This window comes from Anabrus simplex, chromosome 1 (genome assembly GCF_040414725.1).
Source record: "Anabrus simplex isolate iqAnaSimp1 chromosome 1, ASM4041472v1, whole genome shotgun sequence".
In the NCBI taxonomy this organism is placed as follows: domain Eukaryota; kingdom Metazoa; phylum Arthropoda; class Insecta; order Orthoptera; family Tettigoniidae; genus Anabrus; species Anabrus simplex.
Window position 1 is genome coordinate 1,061,208,837 of NC_090265.1, and position 26,527 is coordinate 1,061,235,363.

At 38.7% G+C, this 26,527-nt stretch overlaps 1 protein-coding gene across 3 annotated transcripts in view; it reads right to left on the reverse strand.

Annotated features, from left to right (window-relative positions):
- The window catches only part of P5cr (Pyrroline 5-carboyxlate reductase), a 127,499-nt gene that overhangs the window by 61,250 nt on the left and 39,722 nt on the right, over window positions 1–26,527 (reverse strand). For all 3 annotated transcript variants that reach the window (XM_067137115.2, XM_067137114.2, XM_067137116.2), the window contains 2 exons: window positions 17,060–17,217; window positions 16,886–16,967 (listed from right to left, as the gene is read on the reverse strand). In XM_067137115.2, the coding sequence (XP_066993216.2) occupies window positions 16,886–16,967; window positions 17,060–17,217 (240 nt within the window). The remainder of the gene's footprint in view (window positions 1–16,885; window positions 16,968–17,059; window positions 17,218–26,527) is intronic.

Consider the following 26,527-nt stretch of genomic DNA (forward strand, 5'->3'; position numbering starts at 1 on the left):
TTAAAAAATTTACGACACATGGGATTACATCCTAAATTAGTAAATATAATAAAATTAACTCTTACAAAGACGAAATCAAAAGTAAAGTTCAGAGGCAAATTATCAGACCCATTCAAAATCCCCCTGTGGGTGGGGGGCAGTAGAATAACACCCATGATATCCCCTGCCTGTCGTAAGGGGCAACTAACAGGGGCCCCAGGGGCTCTGAAGTTTGGAGCATGGGCTGGCGACCACGGAGCCCTTAGCCGAGTCCTGTCATTGCTTCCACTTACTTGTGCCAGGCTCCTCAATTTCATTTATCCAATCCAACCTCTCTTGGTCAACTCTTGTTCTTTTCCGACCCCGACGGTATTAGGTTCTCAAGACCTAGGGAGTCTTTCTTTCCACGCCCTTCGTGGCCCTTGTCTTACTTTGGCCGATATCTTCATTTTTTTAAGTGTCGGATCCCTTCACTTTTTTCCCTCAGATTAGTGTTATACAGAGGATGGTTGCCTAGTTGTACTTCCTCTTAAAACAATAATCACCACCCATTCAAAGTAACTACTGGGTTACGGCAGGGTGAAGGCTTATCACCAGGGCCCGGATTCTGATGACATGTCATCTTTTAAATGTTTCATCAGACATTGCTAACTTATATACAAATCCTGTTCATGCCCTCCATATTACAAAAATGCATATTTATGAATTTTTTCATAATTTTTCTAAGTATTTTATTTTTAGGTCATTTTCTCACTTTTCGCATCATTATTATGCCATTTCATGGAATTTATTAGGATATTTTATATGTTTTGAGTCATTTTCTCACATTCTTAATGGTTTATGATGCATTTTTTGCATATGGTACTGGATATTAAAGGAACTGAAAGTGAGGATGAACACAAAGACATGAGAATCTTCACAACTTTGTTCAAACCTTATTTCTTGGAATATCCACATTCCAGGAGACACACCTGCGCTTGCAGCTAATCCAGAAGTGATGTTGAAATCGAAGGGGTAGGAAGACACAACAGTAGGCCCAATAATGCCAGTCTGGTTAAGTACCTCAGTGCAACCATATGTGTGCTAAGTGGATTTGTGTTATCGGCTGCGATTGTTTTTCAAGTGTATTTAAAATGCCAAAGTTAAAGCCATTTAGGTCTGTTCATTTCATACAAATAATTTCAGAATGTGGCGAGGACATTTTTACCACCGATGGTGAAAATGTTTCAACAAAATATGTGAAGTGAAAGTGACAGAAGATAGGAGATTTACTGTTCGGCAACAAACCGGTCGAGAGAATCACATACATGGAGTCCAAAATGGAAGCATCGTCGCCATAAGACCTATCTGTGTCGGTGCGACGTAAAGCCCCTAGCAAAAAAAAAAAAATGGAAGCAAGTGAAAAGTTTCTCAACTGTTACTCTCACAATCATCCTCCAATGGTGGTACTTCCTGTGCGCTTTGTAAAGACTTGTGTGAAGCTTTGATTTCTTTGAACATTCCACTCTGGAATTTGAACAATATTAAACTGAGAGGTATTTTAGAAAGGTATATGGGCCGTGTAATTTCTCATGAGTCTACTCTAACTATGTAACCCAATACTATGATGATACAATAAGGAATATCAGAGAAGAAGTCTGCGGAAACAAAATATTTGTTCCAATCGATGAAACCAGTGATGTAGAGGGCCGTTACATTGCCACTCTTATCGTGGGTACATTAGAAGTAGATAGGCCTGGAAAAATATTTTTGCTCACGAGCGAAGTTTTGCAATTTGTGAACCAATCTACAATACGTCGCTTCTTTGATAAATCGATGGGACTACTATTGCCTGAAGGTGTAAGGAATGATGATGTTCTGCTCTTTGCTACCAATGCAATCAAAGCATTTTACTCAAAAATGGTACATGTAACCTGCCTAGCTCATGCTTTTCACAGAGTGGCCGACGAAGTCAGATCAAATTTCCCTGAAGTTGATAAGCTTGTGTCCCTAACCAAGCAGGTATTTACGTAGGTGGTTTGAAAAGTTCTTGGAATGTACTAGAATTAAGTATCTTACCTCAGTGGAACTGCTTTTATTTTTCAACATAGTCTCCCTATAACTAATGCATTAGGTCCAGCGATGTTCCAATGCCTTGATCCCATCTCAAAAATGAGATTCCTCCAGGCCTGCAAAATACCTCTCCAATTCGGCTGTCAGTTCTTCCCTTGTAGAAAATCTCCGTCCACTGAGGAAAATTTTCAGCTTGGGGAATAGATGAAAGTCTAATGGTGCAAAATCAGGTGAATAAGGTGGATGTGGCAACAATTCGTACCCCAGTTCATGAAGTTTTGCCATGACAATAACACTTGTGTGCGGTGGAGTGTTGTCCTGATGAAAGATGACCTTTTTCCTTGCCAAACCAGGCCTTGTTTCGTGTATCTTTTCCTGTAGTTGGTCTAGGAGGTTTGCATAGTATTGCCCCGTAATTGTTTGGCCAGTAGGAAGATAATCTATCAGCAGAATGCCTTTTGCATCCCAGAAAACTGAGGCCATGACCTTTCCGGCCGAACACACTGCCTTTGCTTTCTTTGGTGGTGGTGAATCAGCATGTTTCCACTGCTTTGACTGCTGTTTTGTCTCTGGGGTATAGTAGTGGACCCAAGTTTCATCTGTAGTCACAAACCGGCCCAAAAAATCTTGTTGATTGCACTGAAAACGGGCCAGACTTTGTTCGGACATTTCCAATCTGGTGCATTTATTGTCCAATGTCAAGAGCCGCGGCACCCATCTTGTGGATAATTTTTTCATACCCAATTCTTTGGTTAAAATATAATATACCCAATCAGAAGACATCCCTACAGCTTCAGCAATCTCCCGCACTTTCAGTCAACGATCCTCCATGACCATTTTATGCACTTTTGCGATAAATTCTGGGGTCGTAACACTTTTTGGCCGTCCACTACGCGGATCATCATCCAAGCTCTCCCGACCAAATTTAAACTCGCTGGTCCACTTGGCAACAGTTGAAAATGAAGGAGCAGAGTCCCCCAGTGTGTTCTGAAAGTCGGCATGCATTTCCTTTGCTTTCATACCTTTCTTTACAAAGTATTTAATCACTGCTCGAATCTCAGTTTTTTTCCATTGTCACAAATCACTATGCGGGAACAACAACAAAGAGTCGTCACTACCACACTCCTGCAGCTAGAGCACCGACGCGCCACATGTTCACTCACAAAGGATGTGTGATTATTGCGCGGGAACCTCGTTGCTCTAGCACTGACATTTAGCGGTGATTCTGAGAACTTTTCAAACCATCCTCGTACTAAGGCTCCATCACGCAGGGAACTTTCCAGATCCCAAGCACCTGACATTCCATTACCATCGGAGTCTTGCATCACACTGTGGGGTACGTGGATCGATGCCTGTATTTACTATTGTGACCACTTTCAGACAGTGAAGTGTGTAATAGATTCTTTCTATGTACAAAATGCCAAGGCTATTCAGATGGCTCAAGAACTGTTTTCGGACATGCAATTGGAGGGAAAACTAGCATGCATATGAGCAAATTTCAGTTCGTCGTCAATTATTACATGTCTTAGGAGAGAGGTGTGGCTCTAGAAAAAATGATCAATTTAATCACAACAGCCACAGACGAATTAAAATGTATTTGTGGTGATTCTGGCATGGCAGTGTCAAACTGAAACGTGTTCTTGACAAGAACATGGGTTTTAATGTTTTGTGCTCCATCTCTCGAATTTTGGCGGGTGAAGATTTCAGCATTATTGGCATTGAAGAATAACTTACATCCAGTGATTAGTGCACTTTAAGTATACTCCAACAGCAGCTGTAGACGTTGAAAGGAGCTTTTCAAAGTACAAAAACGTGCTGGTTGACAATTGTCGTTCTTTTTTCTGTGGGAATCTACGAATGGTCACAGACATATACTGTGACGTGGAGTGAGGTAAACCTATTTAGCCTGTCATGAATTTTAAAAGCCTTTTTTTATTTTTATTACCTCTTATCCGATAAAGAATTTGAGTACGTAACGGCAAAATTATCTCTTTTTTATTCTGCAGATGTTGCAGCCTTAAAGTTCCACAAACCATGAAGTGTTATTTTCCTTGAAGAAAAGAACACCGAACTTGGAGTGACAAACAATAGACTGAAATAATAACCAATATTTGTGTACAAATAATTCGTATTTGTCAAACAATAATTAAATTGTATTAGGTACCTATTAACCTTTTCACTGCCAAGTTTTGATGACCAGCGGAACCCTCTTGAGCCATTTTTTTTTAAAAGGAAGAAGCATTTTTACAGATCAATTTATACTGATACTATTAATGGAATACATATCGTCCCCTTGGCCCCACAGCCCAATACGGGGTCGGGGATGAAGTGAGATTATATTTTATAGCCGGATGCCCTTCCTGATGCAAACCTCAGTTGACAAGATAATGAATATAAAATTAATGATGGTGAATGAAACTGGATAAGGAAGTGGAAGGAATCGGCTGTGGAACTGTCCCGGCATTTGCTTGGAAGTGCAAAAGTGAAACCACAAAATAAAAAATTCTCAGGACAGCTGACGGTGGGGTTCGAACCCACTTGCCTTCTGAATTAAGAGCTCGGTTCCATAGCAGTAGCGTTTTAACACGCACAGCTACTCCGCTCAGTGATACTATTACTGAAATATAATATAGAATTGTTGATCCAAGAACTGTTATTATCAAAATCATTTACATTTGGGGAAAAAAGAATTTATCTGAGGAAGGGGTGACAATTCCACACGAGTTTCATCATTACTACTTTGTCTCGCACTTCCTTGTAGTTCAATATCGCCACCTAGATATTCTCCATCTTCATATCAAAATATAGCTCTCCAGAATCATTATTTATGAGGAAACATTCAATTTCTTTGTCGACAAGAGATGAATGTATACTTCAAGATGCCATGATGGATAAACGTTAGTGGGAAAGATGTTCCATTCCAACGAAACTGAAATAACACCAGATTGCTTTCAAAACATGCGAAATGGAGTGGTATATCTGCCATACAGAACTTCTTTGAGCATTTCCACGGAATCTCAAAACATGACACTATACCCCATTCATTTATGAGGTCGGTGAAGTACACACTGCACCAAATCTGTATATATAAAATAACTTGTCCTGACTGACTGACTGACTGACTGACTGACAGATTCATCATCGCCGAGCCAAAACTACTGGACATAAAGAAATGAAATTTTGGGGATACATTCATATTAAGATGTAGGTGCTCACTAAGAGAGGATTTTTGGATATTCCATCGCTTAGGGGGTGAAAAGGGGGGTGAAATTTTAAAATGAGTGTATCTATATCTCAAAACTTTAAAAAGTTTACAGATGTAAAAATTGGTATTTAGAATCTTCTTTAAAAATAAGGAAACACGTATTTTTCTGTTTTCAGAAAATCCCAATGGGGGGGTAAAAAAGGGTGAAAAAAAGGTTGAATGCCTTTAATCAGGATACTGGTACTTATATCTCAGAAACTGAAGATATTAGAGACCAGAAAATTGGTACTTTTGATCTCTTTTAAAAATTAAGAAACACAAAGTTTTTGTTTTTGGAAAATCCAATTAATGGGGGGGGGGGTGAAAAGGGGTGAATTTTTAAAATGAGTGTATCTATATCTCAAAACTTTCAAACTTTACAGATGTAAAAATTGGTACTTAGAATCTACTTTCAAAATGAAGAAACACGTATTTTTTTGTTTTTGGAAAATCCCAATAGGAGGGGTGAAAAATGGTTGAATGCCTTTAATAAGGATACTTAAGGATACTGAAGATGTTACAGACCTGAAGATCGGTATTTGGGATCTCCTTTATAAATAAAGAAACGTGTATTTTTTGTTTTTAGAAAATACAAATAGTGGGGAGTGAAAGGGGAGGGGGGGGTGTATTTTAAAAATTAGTGTATCTATATCTCAAAACTTCAAAAGTTTGCAGATGTAAAAAATTGATATTTAGAATCTCTTTTCAAAATAAAAGAACAAGTATTTTTTTGTTTTCTATAAATCCCAATATGGGGAGGGGTGTGTGAAAAGTATGAATAAGAGGTTGAATGTCTTTAATGAGGATACGTATATCTCAGAAACTGAAGATATTACAGACCAAATAGTTAGTATATTGAATCTTCTTTAAAAATATAGAAACATTTATTATTGTTGTTTTTGGAAAATCTAATTAATGGGGGTTAAACAGGAGTGACAAATTGGGGTGAATTTTTAAAAAGACTATATCTACAGAAACGTAAAATGTTACACATGTAAAAACTGATATTTGGAATCTCCTGTTAATGCAAAGAAACAGGTATTCTCGGAAAATCCAATGAAGGGTCGGGGGGGGGGGGGGGGGGTGAAAAATTGAAAAATTAAATGAATTAATTGTATGAGGATACTAACATCTAATAAAAACTAAAGTTTTTACAGACTTGAAAATTGGTATTTAGACCTTCTTTAAAAATAAAACGACGCATTTGGGGGGGAATCATCTTTGGGGGCGGGTGTGAAAAGGAGTTGAATTCGTTTCATGAGGACACATACATCAAAAACTGAAGATAATAGGTATTTAGAAGATTTTTTACTATTAAAGAAATATTTTTTGCCGGAAAATTCACTATCGGAGGAGGGAGTGTGAAAGTAAGTGAAAAAAGTGAATTATTTTTATGGGAATACTTACATCTCAAAACTGAAAGTAACACACGTGAACATTGGTATTTGGAATCTCCTTTAAACATAAAGAAACACGCCTTCTTTTTTCTTGCGGGTGCGGGGTAAATCAACTTAACCTCAGTGGGGAGAAAACGGAGGTGAGACCAATTGATTTTACTGTTCCTAATTTACTTGACTTATAAAGAGCCTCAGTCTGTCAGGCGGCAGCGCGCTGGTCTCTCACCGCTGGGTTGCCTGGTTCAAATCCCGGTCACTCCATGTGAGATTTGTGCTGGACAAAGCGGAGGCGGGACAGGTATTTCTCTGGGTACTCCGGTTTTCCCCATCATCATTCATTCCAGCAACACTCTCCAATATCATTTCATTTCATTTGTCATTCATTACTCATTGCCCCAGAGGAGTGCGACAGGCTTCGGCAGCCGGCACAATTCCTATCCTCACCGCTAGCTGGGGGCTTATTCATTCCATTCCTGACCCGGTTGAACGACTGGAAACATCCTGTGGATTTTCAATGTACTTATTCTGATCATAAACCGATCATTTTTAATCTTTCCTGGGTTCGTTTTCAAGAGCCATATTTTCCTTTGGAGAACCTTCTTAGATTACAGTAGATTCTTCTGGCATATAAATAAAAATTTAAACACAATTGAAATAAATGATAGGTATAAGACTGACCGTGCAATTGTTCACTTCTATAACAAGGTCAATAATACACGGAAGTATGTCATTCGTATCGTTAGAAGTCCTGCGCACTTGCCTACGGGCGACAATGGTGCTGGTCATACTGTCATCTATGACAATGGCAGCAGATGTAATTTACCGACAAGTAGAGGTCATGCATCTTGCTGTGGGGTCCAGAACATCAATAATAATAATAATAATAATAATAATAATACCTAAATTCAACTAATTTCACCCATACTACTACTACTACTACTACTACTAATGTTCTGGACCGTCGTGAAAATGTGCGGACCGTGCTGGAAACGGGTCCTGGACGGGTAATGACAACGATCGCAGTCCGGCCGCCGGTTCAGTACCGCCAAGGCACCCAAGAGGACACCACGCCGGATCTCCTCAAGGATTTGATCCACATTAAAAATGCTTATAGGAAAACATGACTAAGATTTAGGGACCCGACTGACCGGGTGGAATACTTGGACCTAGCCCAGGAAGTACGAAATCGACTGCTGGAAAAAAGATTGAAAAATGGGAGGACCATTGCCGCAATCTCTCAGAAAATGAGTCAGATCGCGAATATCGGCGGGTTATATATAAAACGATAAGCATTCAATTATAAGTTTCAGTATAATACCGTAGCGAAGCACGGGTATCTTGCTAGTTGTATATATACGGGTTTGGCGGACAAGGCATGGTGTTCAATACGTATATATACACGAGTTTGGCAGTGAATTGGTTAATGGTTCATGGTGTGGGTTACTGTAGTCACGTCCTAGTTAATGGCCTAGTAAGTGATCCTAAGAGTCGGGATACCAGTTGCTATGGAATGGGAGTGGGCATCTCGGACATATTCTGAGTCATGACCCTCCTTGTGCTCAGGCAGCTAGGACTATACAATCCACCAGTGGTCCCTCACCCGTTAGAGAAGAGATCCTCACTTGGAATATGTGTAAATAGGGTAGCAACCTGTTTCACGAATTTACCGAGCTCAGAAATATTTTAAGCAAGACTCGGATGTATGGGAGTAACAGAGTCCTACTCCCATTTGACAGGAGAGGAACTCCTTGGAAACAACTTGGCGAACGAAATGGAATTTGATAGGGAGCTATCAATATTAATAGGGCTTATGGAAGAAAGAAAGTAGAACTGGCTAAGTCAGCAAGAGGATGCATCTGGATGTGCTGGGAGTAAATGCTGTTCGGGTAAGGGGGGATAATAAGGAAGAGATAGGAGAATATAAAGTGTACTTAAACCAAACCCCATGGCACTACAGCCCTTGGAGGGCCTTGGCCTCCCAAGTGACCGCTGCTCAGCCCGAAGGCCTGCAGATTACGAGGTGTCGTATGGTCAGCATGACTAATCCTCTCGGCCGTTATTCTTGGCTTTCTAGACCGGGGTCGCTATTTCACCGTTAGATAGCTCCTCAATTCTAATCACGTAGGCTGAGTGGACCTCGAACCAGCCCTCAGGTCCAGGTAAAAATCCCTGACCTGGCCAGGAATCGAACCCGGGGCCTCCGGGTAAGAGGCAGGCATGCTACCCCTACACCACAGGGCCGGCTATAAAGTGTACTTGACGGGTATTAAAAAGGAACGGCAGAGTGTGGGGTACAGCTGTTCATCAGGAATACTATTGCACGCAACATAGCTTCTGTTAGGCACGTATATGAGCGAATGATGTGGTTAGATTTGGCAGTTGGAGGAATTAGGATGAGAATTATCTCAGTGTATTCACAATGTGAGTGTGCAATTGAGGATGAATTTGACAAATTTAATGAAGCATTGAGTAACATCATACTCAGGGTCAACAGCAAGGATAGGATAGTGCTAATAGGCAATTTCAATGCGACAGTTAGAAATAGAACTGAAAGATACCAAAGGGTGATTGGTAAATGTGGGAAAGATACGGAAGTTAATAGGACTGGGAAGAGTTTGCTGGACTTCTGTACTAGTATGGGTTTAGCAATAACGAATATATTCTTCAAGCATAAGGCTATTCACCGCTACACATGGGAGGGTAGGGGTACAAGATCCATAGCAGACTATATCTTAACTGACTTGGAATTCAGGAAATCTGTTAGGAATGTACGGGTTTTCCTGGGATTTTTCGATGATACAGATCACTAACTGATCTGTAGTGAACTAAGTATTTCTAGGCCTAGAATAGAGAAAGTGAAATCTATCTGCAAACGAATAAGGATAGAAAATCTCCAGGACAAGGAAATTAGAAGTACATGGAGAGGATTATTGAAAAGTTCCAAACATTGGACAATAAACAGGTTCAGAATATAGAAAGAGAATGGGTGGCATACAGGGATGCTGTAGTTGAAACAGCAAGGGAATGCCTTGGAACATATGTGGGTAAAGATGGGAAAAAACGAACATCTTGGTGGAATGATGAAGTAAGAGCAGCTGTAAACATGAAAAGAAGGCTATCAGAAATGGCTCCAAACAAGGGCTGATGCAAACAGGGAATTGACATAGATGAAAGAAAAAGACGAAAAAAAATAGTTGTTGAATTCAAAAAGAAGTCATGGGAAGATTTTGGTAATAACCTGGAAAGGCTAGGTCAAGCAGCAGAGAAACCTTTCTGGACAGTAATAAAGAATCTTAGGAAGGGAGAGAAAAAGGAAATGAACAGTGTTTTGAGTAATTCAGGTGAATTCATAATAGGTCCTACGGAATCACTGGACAGGAGGGAATATTTTGAAAATCTGCTCAATGTAAAAGGAAATATTCCTGGTGGTGTTGTGAACAACCAAGCTCATGGGGAGGAGGAAAATGATAATTGTGAAATTATGCTTGAGGAAGAGGAAAGAAAACTCTGTTGTCATAAACCAGCAGGAATAGATGAAATTAGACCTGAAATGGTGAAGTGTAATGGGAAGGTAGGGATGAAATGCCTTTATAGAGTGATAAAATTAGCATGGAGTGTTGGTAAGGTACCTTCAGATTGGACAAAAGCAGTAATTGCATGTATCTATAAGCAAGGGAACAGGAAGGATTGCAACAACTATCAAGGTATCGCACTGATTAGTATACCAGGCAAAGCACTCACCGGCATCTTAGAAGGGAGGGTGTGATCAGTGGTTGAGAGGAAGTTGGATGAAAACCAGTGTGGTTTCAGACAACAGAGGGGCTGTCAGGATCAGATTTTCAAATTATGCCTGGTAATTGAAAAATGCTACGAGAGGAATAGGCAGATGTGTTTATGCTTCGTAAATCTAGAGAAAGCATATGACAGGGTACCGAGAAAAAAGATGTTCGCCATACTAGGGGACTATGGGATTAAGGGTAGATTGAAAATGAAAACCTACAACCTGTTTTCCAGTTAATGACTGGGTCAGGGATGTAATGAATGAAGCAGATATAGGCTATTAGTACGATGGGGTCGCCACTCCCAAAGTGATTTATTAATGACTAGTAGATGCTATGAAATGAGAATGGAGAGTGTTGCTGGAATGAAAGATGACAGGGAAAAACCTGTCCCACCTCTGCTTTGTCCAGCACAAATCTCACATGGAGTGACCAGGATTTGAACCACGGTATCCAGCGGTGAGAGGCCGACGCGCTGCCGTCTGAGCTACAGAGGCTCTCTAAGGGTAGATTATTAAAATCAATCAAAGGCATTTATGTTGACAATTGGACTGCAGTGAGAATTGATGGTAGAACGAGTTCTTGGTTCAGGGTACTTAAAGGGGTTAGACAAGGCTGTAATCTTTCACCTTTGTTGTTCGTAGTTTACATGGATCATCTGCTGAAAGGTATAAAGTGACAGGGAGGTATTCAGTTAGGTGGAAATGTAGTAAGCAGTCTGGCCTATGCTGACGATTTGGTCTTAATGGCAGATTGTGCCGAAAGCCTGCAGTCTAATATCGTGGAACTTGAAAATAAGTGCAATGAGTATGGTACGAAAATTAGCCTTTCAAAGACTAAACTGATACTAGAAGGTAAGAAATTCAAGAGAATTGAATGTCAGATCGGTGATACAAAACTGAGTTGATAATTTCAAGTACTTAGGATGTATGTTCTCCCACGATGGTAATATAGTGAGATTGATTCAAGCTGCAGTAAAGCTAATACAGTGAGCTCGCAGTTGCGATCACCAGTATTCTGCAAGAAGAGAGTCAGCTCCCGGATGAAACCATCTTTACATCGGTCTGTTTTCAGGCCAACTTTGATTTACGGGAGCGAAAACTGGGTGGACGCAGAATATCTTATTCATAAGTTAGAAGTAACAGACATGATTTTTTTTTTTTTTTTTTTTTTTGCTAGTTGTTTTACGGTGCACCGACACAGATAGGTCTTACGGCGACGATGGGACAGGAAATCAGGAAATGGCTAGGAGTGGGAAGGAAGCGGCCGTGGCCTTAATTAAGGTACAGCCCCAGCAGACATGAAATTAGCAAGAATTATTGCTGGTAGAAGCAAGTGGGAACAAGGGCAGGAGGGTACTCTGAATGACGAGATACAGGCTAAGTTAGGAATGAATTCAATGGAGCAAGCTGTACGCATAAACCGGCTTCAGTGGTGGGGTCATTGGAGGCGAAGGGAGGAGGACAGGTTACCTAGGAGAATAATGGACTATGTTATGGAGGGTAAGAGAAGTAGAGGGAGACCAAGATGATGATGGTTAGACCCAGTTTCTAATGATTTAAAGATAAGAAGTATAGAACTAAATGAGGCCACAGGTCTAGTTGCAAACAGAGGATTGTGGCGACATTTAGTAAATTCACAGTGGCTTGCAGAATGAACGCTGAAAGGCATAACGGTCTATAATAATGATGTATGTATGTATGGTCTGTCTGTGTGGTGTAGTGGTTAGTGTGATTAGCTGCCACCCCCGGAGGCCCGGTTTGATTCCCGGCTCTGCCACGAAATTTGAAAAGTGGTACGAGGGCTGGAACGGTGTCCACTCAGCCTCGGGAGGTCAACCGTGTAGAGGTGGGTTCGATTCCCACCTCAGCCATCATGGAAGTGGTTTTCCCTGGTTTCTCACTTCTCCTCCAGGCAAATGCCGGGATGGTACCTAACTTAAGGCCACGGTCGCTTCCTTTCCTCTTCCTTGTCTATCCCTTCCAATCTTCCCATCCCCCCGCAAGGTCCCTGTTCAGTATAGCAGGTGAAGTCGCCTGGGCAAGGTACTGGTCATCCTCCCCAGTTGACCCTCAACCCGATGTCTGAAGCTCCAGGACACTGCCCTTGAGGCAGCAGAGGTGGGATCTCTCGCTGAGTCCGAGGGAAAGCCGACCCTGGAGAGTAAGCAGATTAAGAATGAAAGTACGTACGTATGTATGTATGTATGTATGTATGTATGTATGTAGGTACCTGTTAAAATCGTTTCAACATAGAATGATGTAGTATGTTTGCATTTTTGTGTGTGATAAAATTATGTCAGTTTCATTCAAATTTTTTTAAAGTTTTCGGGGCATTTTATGGGATATTGCCGTCATTTTATAGGTCATTTCTTAAACATTTTTAGGTCATAAAAATCCAGGCCCTGCTTATCACCATTACTATTTAATTGTACACTAGAAATGGTAATGTGAGAATGGTTAAGAAAATGCCCTCCAAATATTAAAATAGGTATGAAAATCCAAAAAAACTGCCTTGGTTTTGCAGATGACATGGTATTACTAGCCAAAGATTTAGATGAAGCAAAAACTCAAATATCAGAGCTTCACACCATTGCAAATAAAATTGACCTTAAAATATCATTTGAGAAAACAGAAATTATGCTCCAAAACCAACACCAGTAAAAGAAATACATATTAACGGTACTAAAATTAAAATTGTAACACAATTCAAATATCTAGGCGAGTTAATAACAAATAATTTAAATGAAGAACCTTCAATTCAGATAAGGGCAAACAAGTTACCTAAGGCACATAAATGAACATGGGAATTTTACAAAATTAAATGCTTATCCATTAATGCAAAAACCAAACATTACAATACAGTCATAAAGCCAGAAGCCACATATGCCGCAAAAACGTTATTCCATCTAAACGAACAATCCAAAACTGACAGATTACAGAAGATCGAAAGATGAATTGGAAGAACTTGTAACAATAAAAGCTATCAAAAAGATGGGCAATAGTGAATAGTACCTAACAGCGTTGTATATCAGAAATTAAAACCCATTACTGATACCATGTGCAAGGCAAGACGAGGGTACTTTGGCCACATACTGAGAATGCCAGATTCACGACTTCTGAAACAGCTAAAGCAGTACAATCTTGTTTCAAAAAATACTACAAGTGGATGAAGATGGATAAAACAAATTAAGGAGGATTTGAAAGAAATTGGCCTTACACCGGATGACAGACACTATGAATAAGAAAAAAGTAAACACTTAAAAATATGACTTTCCACTTTACACTCGCAAAGAAGAAAAGAAAAAGAAAATCCCAACTAGAATATGCTCTACATTTACTCTCGAACATAAGTTGAAAAGGCATCTCCAAGACAGCAACGACAACTACAGAACATTTCCCAATTCACTACAGACATTCATCATATCAGTGGATAGGATAACGTTGTTGCCGTTACAATGTCAGGAATTAAAGTAATTGCAGCAATTAATTATGAAACAGTTGCTGAAGATCAAGTTGAAGATGAAGGTTAGAAACAGCTCCAAAATGAAAGCAAGTCCTTGCATTCTAAAGTATGTACTCTTCCTACAGGCAAGACAATTTGGTGTGATACCTGTATCACACAAATCAGAACTTTCATTCCTAAATCGCACCACTATAAACTTTTTCAGCAAATATATAATTTAGCCTATCTAGGAGTAAAAGGTACAGTGCAGCCCATGACCTCTAAATTTGTATGGCCAGATATTAGTTGTGATGTTCAACGATGGACAAGATCATGCGTCTACTGTCAGAGAAATAAAATTACTTGCAACACAAAAGCCCCATTGGGAAAGTATGAAGAATCAGATGAGCAAATTTGAGTAACGCACATTGATGTAATTGGACCTCTTACCTTCTTCAAATGGCATATTTTACTGCCTAACCTGCACTGATCGATTTAGATCATGGACGGAAGTTGTACCTTTACCCAATATAACTGCAGAAACGAAGCCAAAGCCTCGTATGAAAACACTGAATTACTTGATTTTGAATACCATCTTGGATCATAACTGATCAAGGTGCTCAGTTCAAGTCAAGAGTTGTTCAAGAATTGCCTAGATGTTGGAGTTGAAATACAACATACCACACTTTATCACCCACAGTGTAATGGGAAAGTAGAACATTTAGACAGGACATTAAAGTCAGTACTTCTAGCTCACAACTCGATACGCTGGACGGATATGACATTTGTTTCATTTTTCTGTATTGATGGGTCTACAATTCATAATCATAAAGGTTGGATGTTACCCCGTTATCAATATTATCTACATTCACAAATATACAGGGTGTCTCAAACCTTTTGGGTCAAACTGAAACAGGTGATAGTGGGTCCACAACCGATTATATTGGGATAGGGAACCAATGGTCGGAAATGCACATCTATTGTGTTATGGATATATACATGGGACACCACATTACAAGAGCATAGTACTGTTCAAAGTGACGAACGCCAGTCTCATTGCATGCGTTGCAATGGCACATGAAGTCCTTCCAAACTCTTTTAAAGAGTCCTTTCCTATCCCATCGTCACAATAACACCTATTACATCGGTGCAACTGAAATCAAGCAAATATAGGGGCAGAAAATCCAACAATCTCTAACTTCTTAATACTCTTAGCAATAAAACCACAACTGCTTTAAAAAACTGCAATGGAGCATTCTAGTTTCGGTACATCAAACAATTCTTGCAACCCGGAGAAAGAAATGGCCGATTCTTTTAAAAATGAATTTACTGCAGATTTTACTTCTTTGAAACTGACATCTTAAAAACTTACAGCCTCTAGCCAAGTACCCAACCTTATCAGAACTGGTTCTTGAGGTGAGGGGCTTTTGGGCAACTGGTTTCTGTACCACTGCTCAAACTATGGATCTTTAACAAAAAATGTATTTGCTGTCAAAATGAGATTTTTTTCACTTGCACTCCCTCGGGAAGTCGTTAAAAGTCCACGAGGTAGACAGGTGAAATGGATTATATTAGGACTGAATATCTTACCCTTAACCATGGCAGAAAAATGAACTAGTCCATTTCTCACTTATACCTCTCAGGGTTTGCTTGTTTACAATACCTTTCTGGCTTCATCAGGTCTCACATAAAATAAATACAAAATTTAATGCACCTTCTCATACTTAACAATCATGCAATCTTTACAAAAACATTACAATATACTATTACAAGGTACTAGTTTCGGCCCAATAAGGGCCATCATCAGCCAAACAAAGATACGTAAGTATATACCATAGTCCTAAAACAGAGTTATGCGATGAGATGAAAGATGAAAGAATGAGGATGTGGTGGAATGATATACATATAAAATGGTGAATATATGAACTGTTGTAGATGTGGCAATGTTATGTTGATCAGTGACAAATAAAATCTTTTGATATATGTCTCATAAAATTACAATATTGACCAACAATTATCTCAAAAATTGAATAAAATAAGTTCTATTTAACGAATAGTCTAAAGTTGCACATTTAAAAATTAGGTTATGCCGGATTTTAAACAATGTCCAATGTTTCTATTAAGTTCTAGAAGATATGAAGTTCAACATTGGCGCAGAGGGAATTATTTTGCATGATGTCCAATAAATCCACAACAGAGGTTAAATTTTGATAAAACTGTTGGACATATCTTGTGGTATATTGAAATCTTGCTGTATTACAAAGGAGTATTCCCAATTCAACAGGAACCAAATGAACCTCTAAGGTCATCAGCCCATGTGCCAACACTTAGGAGCCATTGCAAGAAACAGAAACGTGCATCTTCAGAATCAATCTTACTTGCACTTAACTCTATAGCTACTGAAACTAGAGAAATGACTGTGACAATCCTATTGCAGTTTCAAGAAAGAGAAGTGGAAGGGGTAAAACTGGTTAAAAGGCTTGCCTTGTACAAAGGATTAGGGAACAGTAATTTTAAGTTCCATTGAATATTAGATAAAAATCTACAGTTTCTCATCTCTCACTTACTGGTAGGGCAGATCTGTAGAAGAGAAAGAAGGAATGCAGTTTCCAAAGGCCTTTTGAACTGAATATTATTCTGTCCCAACCATGATACCTTTTGAGAAACAGGAAGTTGTATAGCTCTGTCAAGTTAAATATGTAGCAATAATGTGTAATATGTAATAATAATCAATATTATATTTCAGTATATCGATGGTAATAACATGATTTGTAAAGATTTCTAATTTATAGGTGGAGAGGTTGGAAGGAATAGAATATGTAATAAATTACATACGAATCCCAGCCCTACAGAATTTCTATTCTGTCCCAAAACAATTGCACAGAGATAAGTAGAGCAGGCTACTTATACACTACCACAATGATCTCATCTACGAAGAAACTTTATTATCCTGGTAAGAAATTTCATATTTTAAAAGACAGATTACCTACCTGAGCATCCGGAACCAACCATAACAGGAGTGTTGGGCATAACTCTCACTACTCGAGCATTGGATACAACAGCATTCACTTTCTACACACCAAACAGATATATCATGTTAGTGGTACGATATTTAGTTTTAAAATTATTCCAATAACTTTCAAATACAACAAATAAGTACCTACATCTTGTAAAACACTTAGTTTCACTCCAGCCAAGATTGACACAAACAACTTTCCAGACAGTGGTTTACTCAATGTCTTTCTGACATCTTCCAATGCAGCATCCAGGTAATGAGGTTTCATAGCCAAAAATATTGTGTCTGATTTCTCCACTACTTCTCCTGTGTGCAAAATATAAACAAAATATTGAATACACCATCATATAGAAAATAAAATTTCAAACAAATTAATAGAAAAGTGAAGCTTAAACAGGTTATGGACACAAATTTTCTGGCTAAAGCTAGAATCACACATAACAAGACCTACATGCCAAGTCAGATACATAATAGGGAACAAAATTATTTTTATTTTTATTTTTGAGGTTTTAAAATAAATATCTCTGCAGTAGAAACAATTACAAGGGATTTTTCCAAGCAAACTAGCATCTCCTGTATTTTGTGAGAATCTATTTCCTGTGGACTGCTCCAAATTAACATGAATTATGGGCACAAAGGCAAAATAAACTAATTGCATTCTTGTGAGGCATCAAGACCTCAAAGATGTGCTAGATGCAAAAATTGTAGGTAACAAAAGACTTGTGATTCATTACCAACCAATTATCTGCAAATTACTGTGCATTGTAACCTACTGAAAACCAAACACACAGCACAAACAGGGCCAGTAAGAATCAAATGGTGGCATATCAAATAGAAAGACACTGGTGTCATAACACAAATAACACTGCTAACCATTATCACAGTCAAAGAAAGCTCTACGAAAGAAAAGGCTGCTGCTCACAAAGCTGCATGTGACAACAAGTCGATGAAACCAAGACAACAATTGATCAATTAATATTTACAGGTTTGAACGAAGACATCAAAGATGCAAAGTACAAGAACTATTATTATCATGAGTTTCTTGACATCGGAATATCATCTCATTGGAATGCCTATAACACAGCGCCCAAGGAGGCGGAGAACACTACAGACTAGCCCAACCAAGGAACGTCTTCCTTAAAAGAAGAAATAGGTAAGTTCATCAGGGAAGGATAACTGAATCAGAAAGTGATGGAACCAACTAGAGAGAAAAATATTGTAGATGTGGTGTTGATAAAACAAGATGAGCTCTATAGATAAACTGAAGTGATATATCAAAGGCCAGCTCAATAAACAGTGCTCTAGCTCAGGCAGGTAAAGGAGCACAGTATTCGCTCTGACTGAAGTTACAATATAGCAGCTGTTTGCATGGCTCTCAGTTACAACTTGTGAAGGGGTGCATATCTACACAGATTTAAACTTTTGCCAGTTTTATTGTGTCTAATGTCTAGTACTATTCAGTGCATTAGGTGATTTCTGTATACCACCTTGCACTAAGTAAATATGTTTAATTATATTCATTTCATCAGATTATGCATAGGAAAAAACAAAACAATTATTTTGAAATGTGATAACTAAATACTCCTTTGACTACTAACTGTACACGTACTTTACGGCAGAAACAGGTTCCAGGAAGTACATTCCAGGGATCATTAATGAACAAGGGAAGTGTACATATGAGGACTTACAAAAAGGCAGAAAAATTTGGTCAACAGTATGTAAGGAAAAATGACCAGGTACAGGAGTAAATAATACTGGCAAAATAGGTACTGAAAGTAACCTACAGCACTGCACAAATTAATCAGAATATGGCCTTTTTTTCTTTCCATATTTTCCAAAGTTTGGGAACAGTGCACTACACACTGTTTATTGTAAGATCCCAAGCTCTCCATGCATTCTTTGCACTGTTATTCATTAGTAATTAATCTGTGCGATGATTGTTTCAGATTAAAGGGGAATTTATTTTGACATGTGTCACTTTTGAGTAATTTTGAAGTTTCCTTGTGGAATTAGTAATACCTTAGCTATGCTTTCAATGGATATGACTCCCAGGAAGCATAGTGCAATTGTAGCATTACCTCAGAACACTTCTATGACGCAAAGAGAGTTAGCTACTAACAGAATTATTCAGCGGCACAGACCGTCTAAATTTTATCAGTGAAAAAGGGGAAACTGTGGGAGGAAAACAAAAATGAAATTTTCTCATTATAAGCAGCAAATCAAACCCCAGACTCACTGCTGTGGACTTGACATGTAAACTGGAGGAAAGGGGAGTTAATCTGCATGTTTCTAATAATTGTTGTAGACTTCTGGCAGCTGGAAGGAAAGACCGCAAACCTGTAAAGAAACACGTTACAACAACAGGAATTTGCAGGAAACATTTCTTATGGGCACATAGTCATAAGGATTGAACAATGGAACACTGGAAGAAAGTTCTTTTCTCTGATGAGAGTCACTCTGAAGTGCAGGGCCAGAGGGTTCAATATGTGCGCCGAGCGAAAAATGCACAGAAGAGGTTGCGAAAAGTTTTTTTCTCCGGCATGGGGGATTTTTAAGAGAGTCACCAGAAGTAGAGGAGAATGTTGAACTTTGTCCAACAGGCTTAACGTAAGATGAATTTCAGGAATGGATGAACAATGATGAGGGCATCATTACTGACGCGAAACAGACAGAAGACGACATGTCAGGCAATTGCTTCCGCAGAATTAGATGTGAGAGGTGAAGAACACTGAGCAGAAGATAGCAATGCTGATGATTCACAATTAGAATTAAAGCAGGTTCAACCTATTCAATACAAAATGTGTTGTACAAGGTGTTCACAACATATTATTTATTATTACTAGTACCGGTTTCGACGCTTAATGGTGTCATCATCAGCTAGAAATCACAAAGTGGGCAGAGTACATGTCATAAAAGTTGTATAAATAATACATACATTGCAAAATACAAATGATAGGCTGTTTTCTCATTAAAAGCTAGAAGAGTGATGTGTAAAATATGGTGATATAATATAACACATAGAGGCGTTATAGTCTAATGAGGCAGGTGAGTATTGTACAATAAAATTGGTCTGAATGAATGAGAATAAAAGTTTTCACATGATAATAAAACGATGCAGTAAAATTGTCCATTCTTCTATTGTTGTTCAATGGAGACATATATAAGTCCAGGTCCAGTGTTGTATGTGGTTGGCAAGACCATCAAATATTTGTCTAAGGCCAGGACACCTGACGTTGAGAGGTTGATTTTTAAGGTTGTCTCAGCTCAATGTGGGTGGTGAAGCTTAAAAGGAAGAAAAACTAAGTTAATGAAATGGATAGCTAAAAATGGGATCGTGGCCGAATATGATAGGATATGAGACTCACCTTGTTTAGCGTGCTGGTTGTATGTTGTGAAAAGAGTTGTGGACGAGTGAGAACAAGAAAAAACATGATTAATTAACATGAATCCCGGTCTGTCTACTGCCAAAGCTTTCCCCAAAATCCATAAGACCGGTGTTCCCATACGCCCCATCATTAACTACAGACCTAGCCCATTACACAAATTGGCCCAATTCATCCAAAAATTCCTTAGTAAAAATTATAAATTTCAGTCGAATAAATCCGTAAAAAACACTATTGAATTAATCGGAAATCTAAATAATTTTAAAATACAACCATTTCACACCCTTCATTCATTTGATATCAATAACATGTATCGCAGCATTAACACTAAAAAACTTCTTCCCATAATTCAAAATAACCTAAAAACATATAGTGCGCTAAGTAAACTCGAGATCCAGGACTTCATGCAGGTCCTGAAACTAGTGATACACAACAACTATTTCACATTTGACAAATGTATATACCAACAAGATGGACTGGCTATGGGGTCGCCGGCCTCAGGAATTTTGGCGGAGATATACATAGATTTCCTAGAACATGGCAATTAATAACAATAATATTTTCTCAAACATACTTTTCTGGTCCAGATATGTCGATGACACTCTGGTTATTCTGGATGACAGAACGGTTAATGCAGCTACCACCCTTAACAATTTAAACAAGATAGATCTTAATATAAAATTTACATTGGAATCAGAGACCAATAACTCAATTTTTTAGACCTTACAATCAAGAGACTTCCTTCTTCACTAGAATATAATATCTACAGAAAACCAACACAAACGGCGACAACTATCAGAAGAGACTCCACACACCCACACGCACACCAGTGCGCCACTTACTATAGTATGGTAGACCGTACACTAAAAATACCGTTATCCAAGGAAAACCTAAAGAAAGAACTGAATACCATACGTGTCATCGCTAAATATAACTGTTATAATTCTTCATTCATAGAACGCATTATCAACAAATGTAAACATAGACTAAAGACAACATTAACCAAAGAAAGACTTAACCCTGCCCTATACGCCACCTTCACTTTTAATGAAAACATACACAGTGTAACTAACATCTTCAAGAAACATAATATTAAAATATCGTACAGAACCAACAATAGAAATATGGATATAGTTCACAATACCAAGTCAATAATCAAATCCGACATTCACGCAAAATCAGGTGTTTACCGTTTCCAATGCAATAACTGTTTTACCTCATACATTGGACAGACCCATAGAAGCTTCAAAGTTAGATACTTAGAACACATCAATGCCATTATAATAGGTTTTCTGCAATAGGCCAACACATACATGACTCAAAGCATAATTTCACTACCATAGAACAAGACCTAGAAATTCTCAAAAACATAAACAAAGGCCCTTTACTCGATGTTACGGAAAACTGTTTTATTCACTTAGACCAATTTTTCAATCCTAATCTAAACCTTAATGAAATTTCAGAAAAACCTAATATCCTTTTCGATTTTCTAATCAAAGTCTTTAGAGGTATCAAAATCACGGAGAGGAAATCGATCTTTTACGCTCTCCAAAATGCTCTTCTATGTCCCACACCACCGCCACTCCGCCCCCCTGACCCACCTTGAACTCCACCTTCCCACCCCTTCCATTCCATTCCTCTCTCCTTCTCCCCCTCCCCCTCCTCTTCCCGCTCCTCCCACCCTACCTTCACACTCACTCAACTTACTCACACCCATCTCACTCGTCCACAACTCTTCTCACAACATACAACCAGCACGCTAAACAAGGTGAGTCTCATATCCTATCATATTCGGCCGCGATCCCATTTTTAGCTATCCATTTCATTAACTTAGTTTTTCTTCCTTTTAAGCTTCACCGCCCACGTTGAGCTGAGACAACCTTAAAAATCAATCTTATTCAACCTCTCAACGTCGGGTGTCCCGGCCTTAGACAAATATTTGATGGTCTTGCCAACCACATACAACACTGGACCTGGACTTATATATGTCTCCATTGAACAACAATAGAAGAGTGGACAATTTTACTGCATCGTTTTATTATCATGTGAAGACTTTTATTCTCATTCATCAGACCAATTTTATTGTACAATACTCACCTGCCTCATTAGACTATAATGCCTCTATGTGTTATATTATATCACCATATTTTACACATCATTCTTCTAGCTTTTAATGAGAAAACAGCCTATCATTCGTATTTTGCAATGTATGTATTATCTATACAACTTTTATGACATGTACTCTGCCCACTTTGTGATTTCTAGCTGATGATGACACCATTAAGCGTCGAAACCGGTACTAGTAATAATAAATAATATGTTGTGAACACCTTGTACAACACATTTTGTATTGAATAGGTTGAATCTGCTTTAATTCTAATTGTGAATCTCAGTTCAATACAGGAAAATGAAGTTCTTAACTTATAATGCTGATGATGACGAGGTTGCCGAAATTTCCCGAACACCAACGATTGCTGAAACACGACAGGCGCTAGATATCTTGCGACGATGTGTTCAGCGTAGGTCAGTGGACTTTCAAAAACATTATGAATATGATTCATAAATGGACTTTTGAGAGACAACCAGAAGCAAACAACAATTAGAGTCTTTTACATAGCTGAAAACAGTTAACTGTATTGCAGTTCTGTGTACTGGTATCTGTTTCATTGTAGTGTATGTAGGTTATGAATAAATACAGTAGGCTACCTATCAATTTTTATTTTTCGGCTACTGTTATCAATCGGTTAATGTTATCAAATTATCTGCGTTCCAGAGTGATCATAATAAGCGGCATCCACTACATATGAATTATATGAGTAAAGAATTGGAATCACAGACAAGGTTTTTTGTGGATGATGTTATACTGTAAAGAGTACTAAATAAGTTATAGGACTGATGCAAACAAAGTTGTAAGTTTCATGAAGAGGAAAATTCACCTCCGATTGACTTACTGTTCATGGGGTAAAAGTATCTCATAGCGATCACTGTAAGTACTTGGCGTTAATATAAGGAATGACCTTCACTGAGGTAATCACATCAACAAGATTGTAAACAAAGGTTACAGATCTCTTCATATGGTTATGAAAGTATTTAGGGATTGTAAAAGGATGTTAAAGGAGAAGCATAGAAATTTGTGGTAAGACACCAATTAAAGCATGGTTCCAGTGTATGGGACCCACACCAGGATTACTTGATATGAGAACTGAAAAAGATCCTAAGGAAAGCACCTCGATTTGTTCTGTGCAGTTTCTGACAAAAGAACAGTGTTACAAAAATGTTGCAAACTTCCACCTGGGAAGACATGGGAGTAAGGAGATTAGCTGCTCAACTGAGCAGTATGTTTTGCACTCACTGGAGTTATAGAGTTGCATGACATTAGTAGACAAATAAGCTTGAATGGATATTTTAAAAGGAATGATCATTATATGAAGATAGAGTTGGAATTCAAAGGACAAATTGGGGCAATTATTCATTTAGCGGAAGAGGATTTTTTTCTTTTTTGCTAGGGGCTTTACGTCGCACCGACACAGATAAGTCTTATGGCAACGATGGGATAGGCAAGGCCTAGGAGTTGGAAGGAAGCGGCCGTGGCCTTAATTAAGGTACAGCCCCAGCATTTGGCTGGTGTGAAAATGGGAAACCACAGAAAACCATCTTCAGGGCTGCCGACAGTGGGATTCGAACCTACTATCTCCTGGATGCAAGCTCACAGCCGCGCGCCTCTACGCGCACGGCCTACTCGCCCGGTAGGAAGAGGAATTAGGGATTGGAACAATTTATCAAGGGAAATGTTTGATAAGTTTCCAAGTTCTTTGAGATCATTTAATAAAAGACTAGATAAACAATCGATAGGGAATTAAGAGATAAAAGCACTCAGAAGAATTTCAGAAGGAATTAAAACACATTCCTGTATCAGAAACAGAAAGTGTAGAAGAAGAATGGCCAAATTTAAACACATTTGTAAGTTGTGCAAAGAAAATTTGAGGCAGAACTTCGGTAAGAGTGAAGGAAAAGGAGACACCCCGGTGGAATGAAAATAGGAGGTTGTTAAACAAAAGAAGAAAGCATGGCAAAAATGGAATAGAGATAGGAAAGAAGGAAGTAAGATTATCAGAAAATGAGAAGTGTAAAAAAAAGTGGTAAATGAACAGGGGGGGGGGGGAAGTTGGGAAAGATTCACACGAGAGTTGGAAAAAGTTGTATGGATTAATTAATTAGAAAAGAAAAAATCTACACAAAACAAGTGAAGGAAGAGAGTGGAAATGTATTAACAGATCCAGAGAAGATAAATAATAGATGGAAAGACTATTTTGATAAACTCCTGAATGTGGGAAATGATGCAGAAGAGAGTGTAGTGGTAAATGATGATCCAGAAATGGAAACTGATATTGCAATGGCAGAGGTGGAAATGGCTGTTAAACAAATGAAAACAGGAAAAGCAGCAGGGAGGGATTACATACGTGTGGAAATGATAAAGGCAACAAAGCCTATAGGTCTGCAATGGTTATATAGGTTGCTAAGGTGTATATGGAGGGAAAAGCAAGTACCTGATGATTGGTGTAAAGGTGTAATAATATCAATATTTAAGAAAGGTAACAGGAAGGTATGTGATAATTATCGAGGAATTACACTGTTGTCACAAGTACCCAAAATATTGGAGAGAATAATATGAAGGAGGATGAGAGGAAGGGTAGAAAGTTAGAAGAAGAGCACTATGGATTTTGACAGGGCAGGTCAACGACAGACCCTATAGTTACCATGAGATTAGTGATGGACAAACAGTGAAAATATGGAAAAGATCTGGTGATGGTATTCCTTGGTCTAGGGAAGGCATACGATTGTGTTAATAGAGAAAAGGTGTGGGAAACGCTAGATAGAACAGGATGTGGAAGGCAAGCAAGGGAACTAGTGAAAGCTATGTAGTAGGGAGAACAGATTGGTTTAGAAAGCAAACTGGACTAAGACAGGGAAGTGTATTGTCTCTACTTAGGTTTATAATGGTTATGAATGAAATTCTAAAGGAAGCTAAGGCAGGATATGGAGGGGATATGAAAATATTGTTGTTTGCAGATGACAGTGATCTGGGGAGTCAACAATACAGAACTGCAAATCCAACTACAGGCTTTAAATGACAATATTCAGAAATCATCATCATCATCATCATCATCATAATCATCCTAAACCATCTCCAGTTTCCCGGGTGTGGTATATGAGCCTCCTCCATCTCATCCTGTCCTTGCACCATTCTTCCTCCACCAACTTGTCCCAATCATGACCTCTCAGCAGTACATCGCTCTTAACTAAATCTATCCATTTCCTTTGTGGCCTTCCCACGGGTCGTCTTCCTTCTACCTTTCTGTCAAATTCCTTCCTTGCAGTTCTGTTTACTGGCATCCTCTTCATGTGACCAAACCACTTCAGTCTTGATATCTGAATCTTACTGAGGGGAGAATCATCTATTCCTACTTCTTCTCTAATTTTCTCATTCCTAATCTTGTCTTTCCTGGTTTTAATATTGAGAAATATGGTATGAAAATCAGTGTAGAGAAGAGTACAACAGTGGCGATGACAAGAGGAGAAAGAGAAGGAATTGTTAGTCCCAGAGGACAAAACCTTGAGGATACTGAATACTTCAAATAATTGGGAAGGGAAATAATGCAAGATGCAAGGTTGGATAAGGAGATCAGCAGAAGGGTACAAGCCAAAAATACGTTCTACCAGGATGTAAGGAACCTGGTGTGCAGAGAAGTTGCTATGAATTGTAAACGTGTGTATCAGAAACTTGGACTTTGACAGCAACAAATGAGAGTAAAATTCAGGACAGTAAGATGAAGTTCCTGACAAGTATGGTAGGGAAGACAAGGAGAGACAGAGTAAGAAATGTTGAGGTCAGAAAAGAGATAGAGGTACAAAAACTGAGTAATAGGATGGAGAAAAATAAATTGAGATGTTTTGGAGATGACTGCTATGAGGATGGAGGAAGGAAGGATACCAAAACAAGTGTTGAGGCTAAGATAGAAGGAAAAAGGGCAAGAGTGGCCCAGAGCAAGATAGATTGACCGTCAAGTAGCCTATAGTATAAGAAAAAGAGGACTGGACTGGAATACAGTTACTGAGGAGGAGTGTTTGAGGGAGACGCAACGGTGGAGAAGTGCCATCAACACCCCGACCTGGCAGGAGCTGGACAAGGTAAATAAAAACTATGAAAATGATGATGATGATGATGATGATAG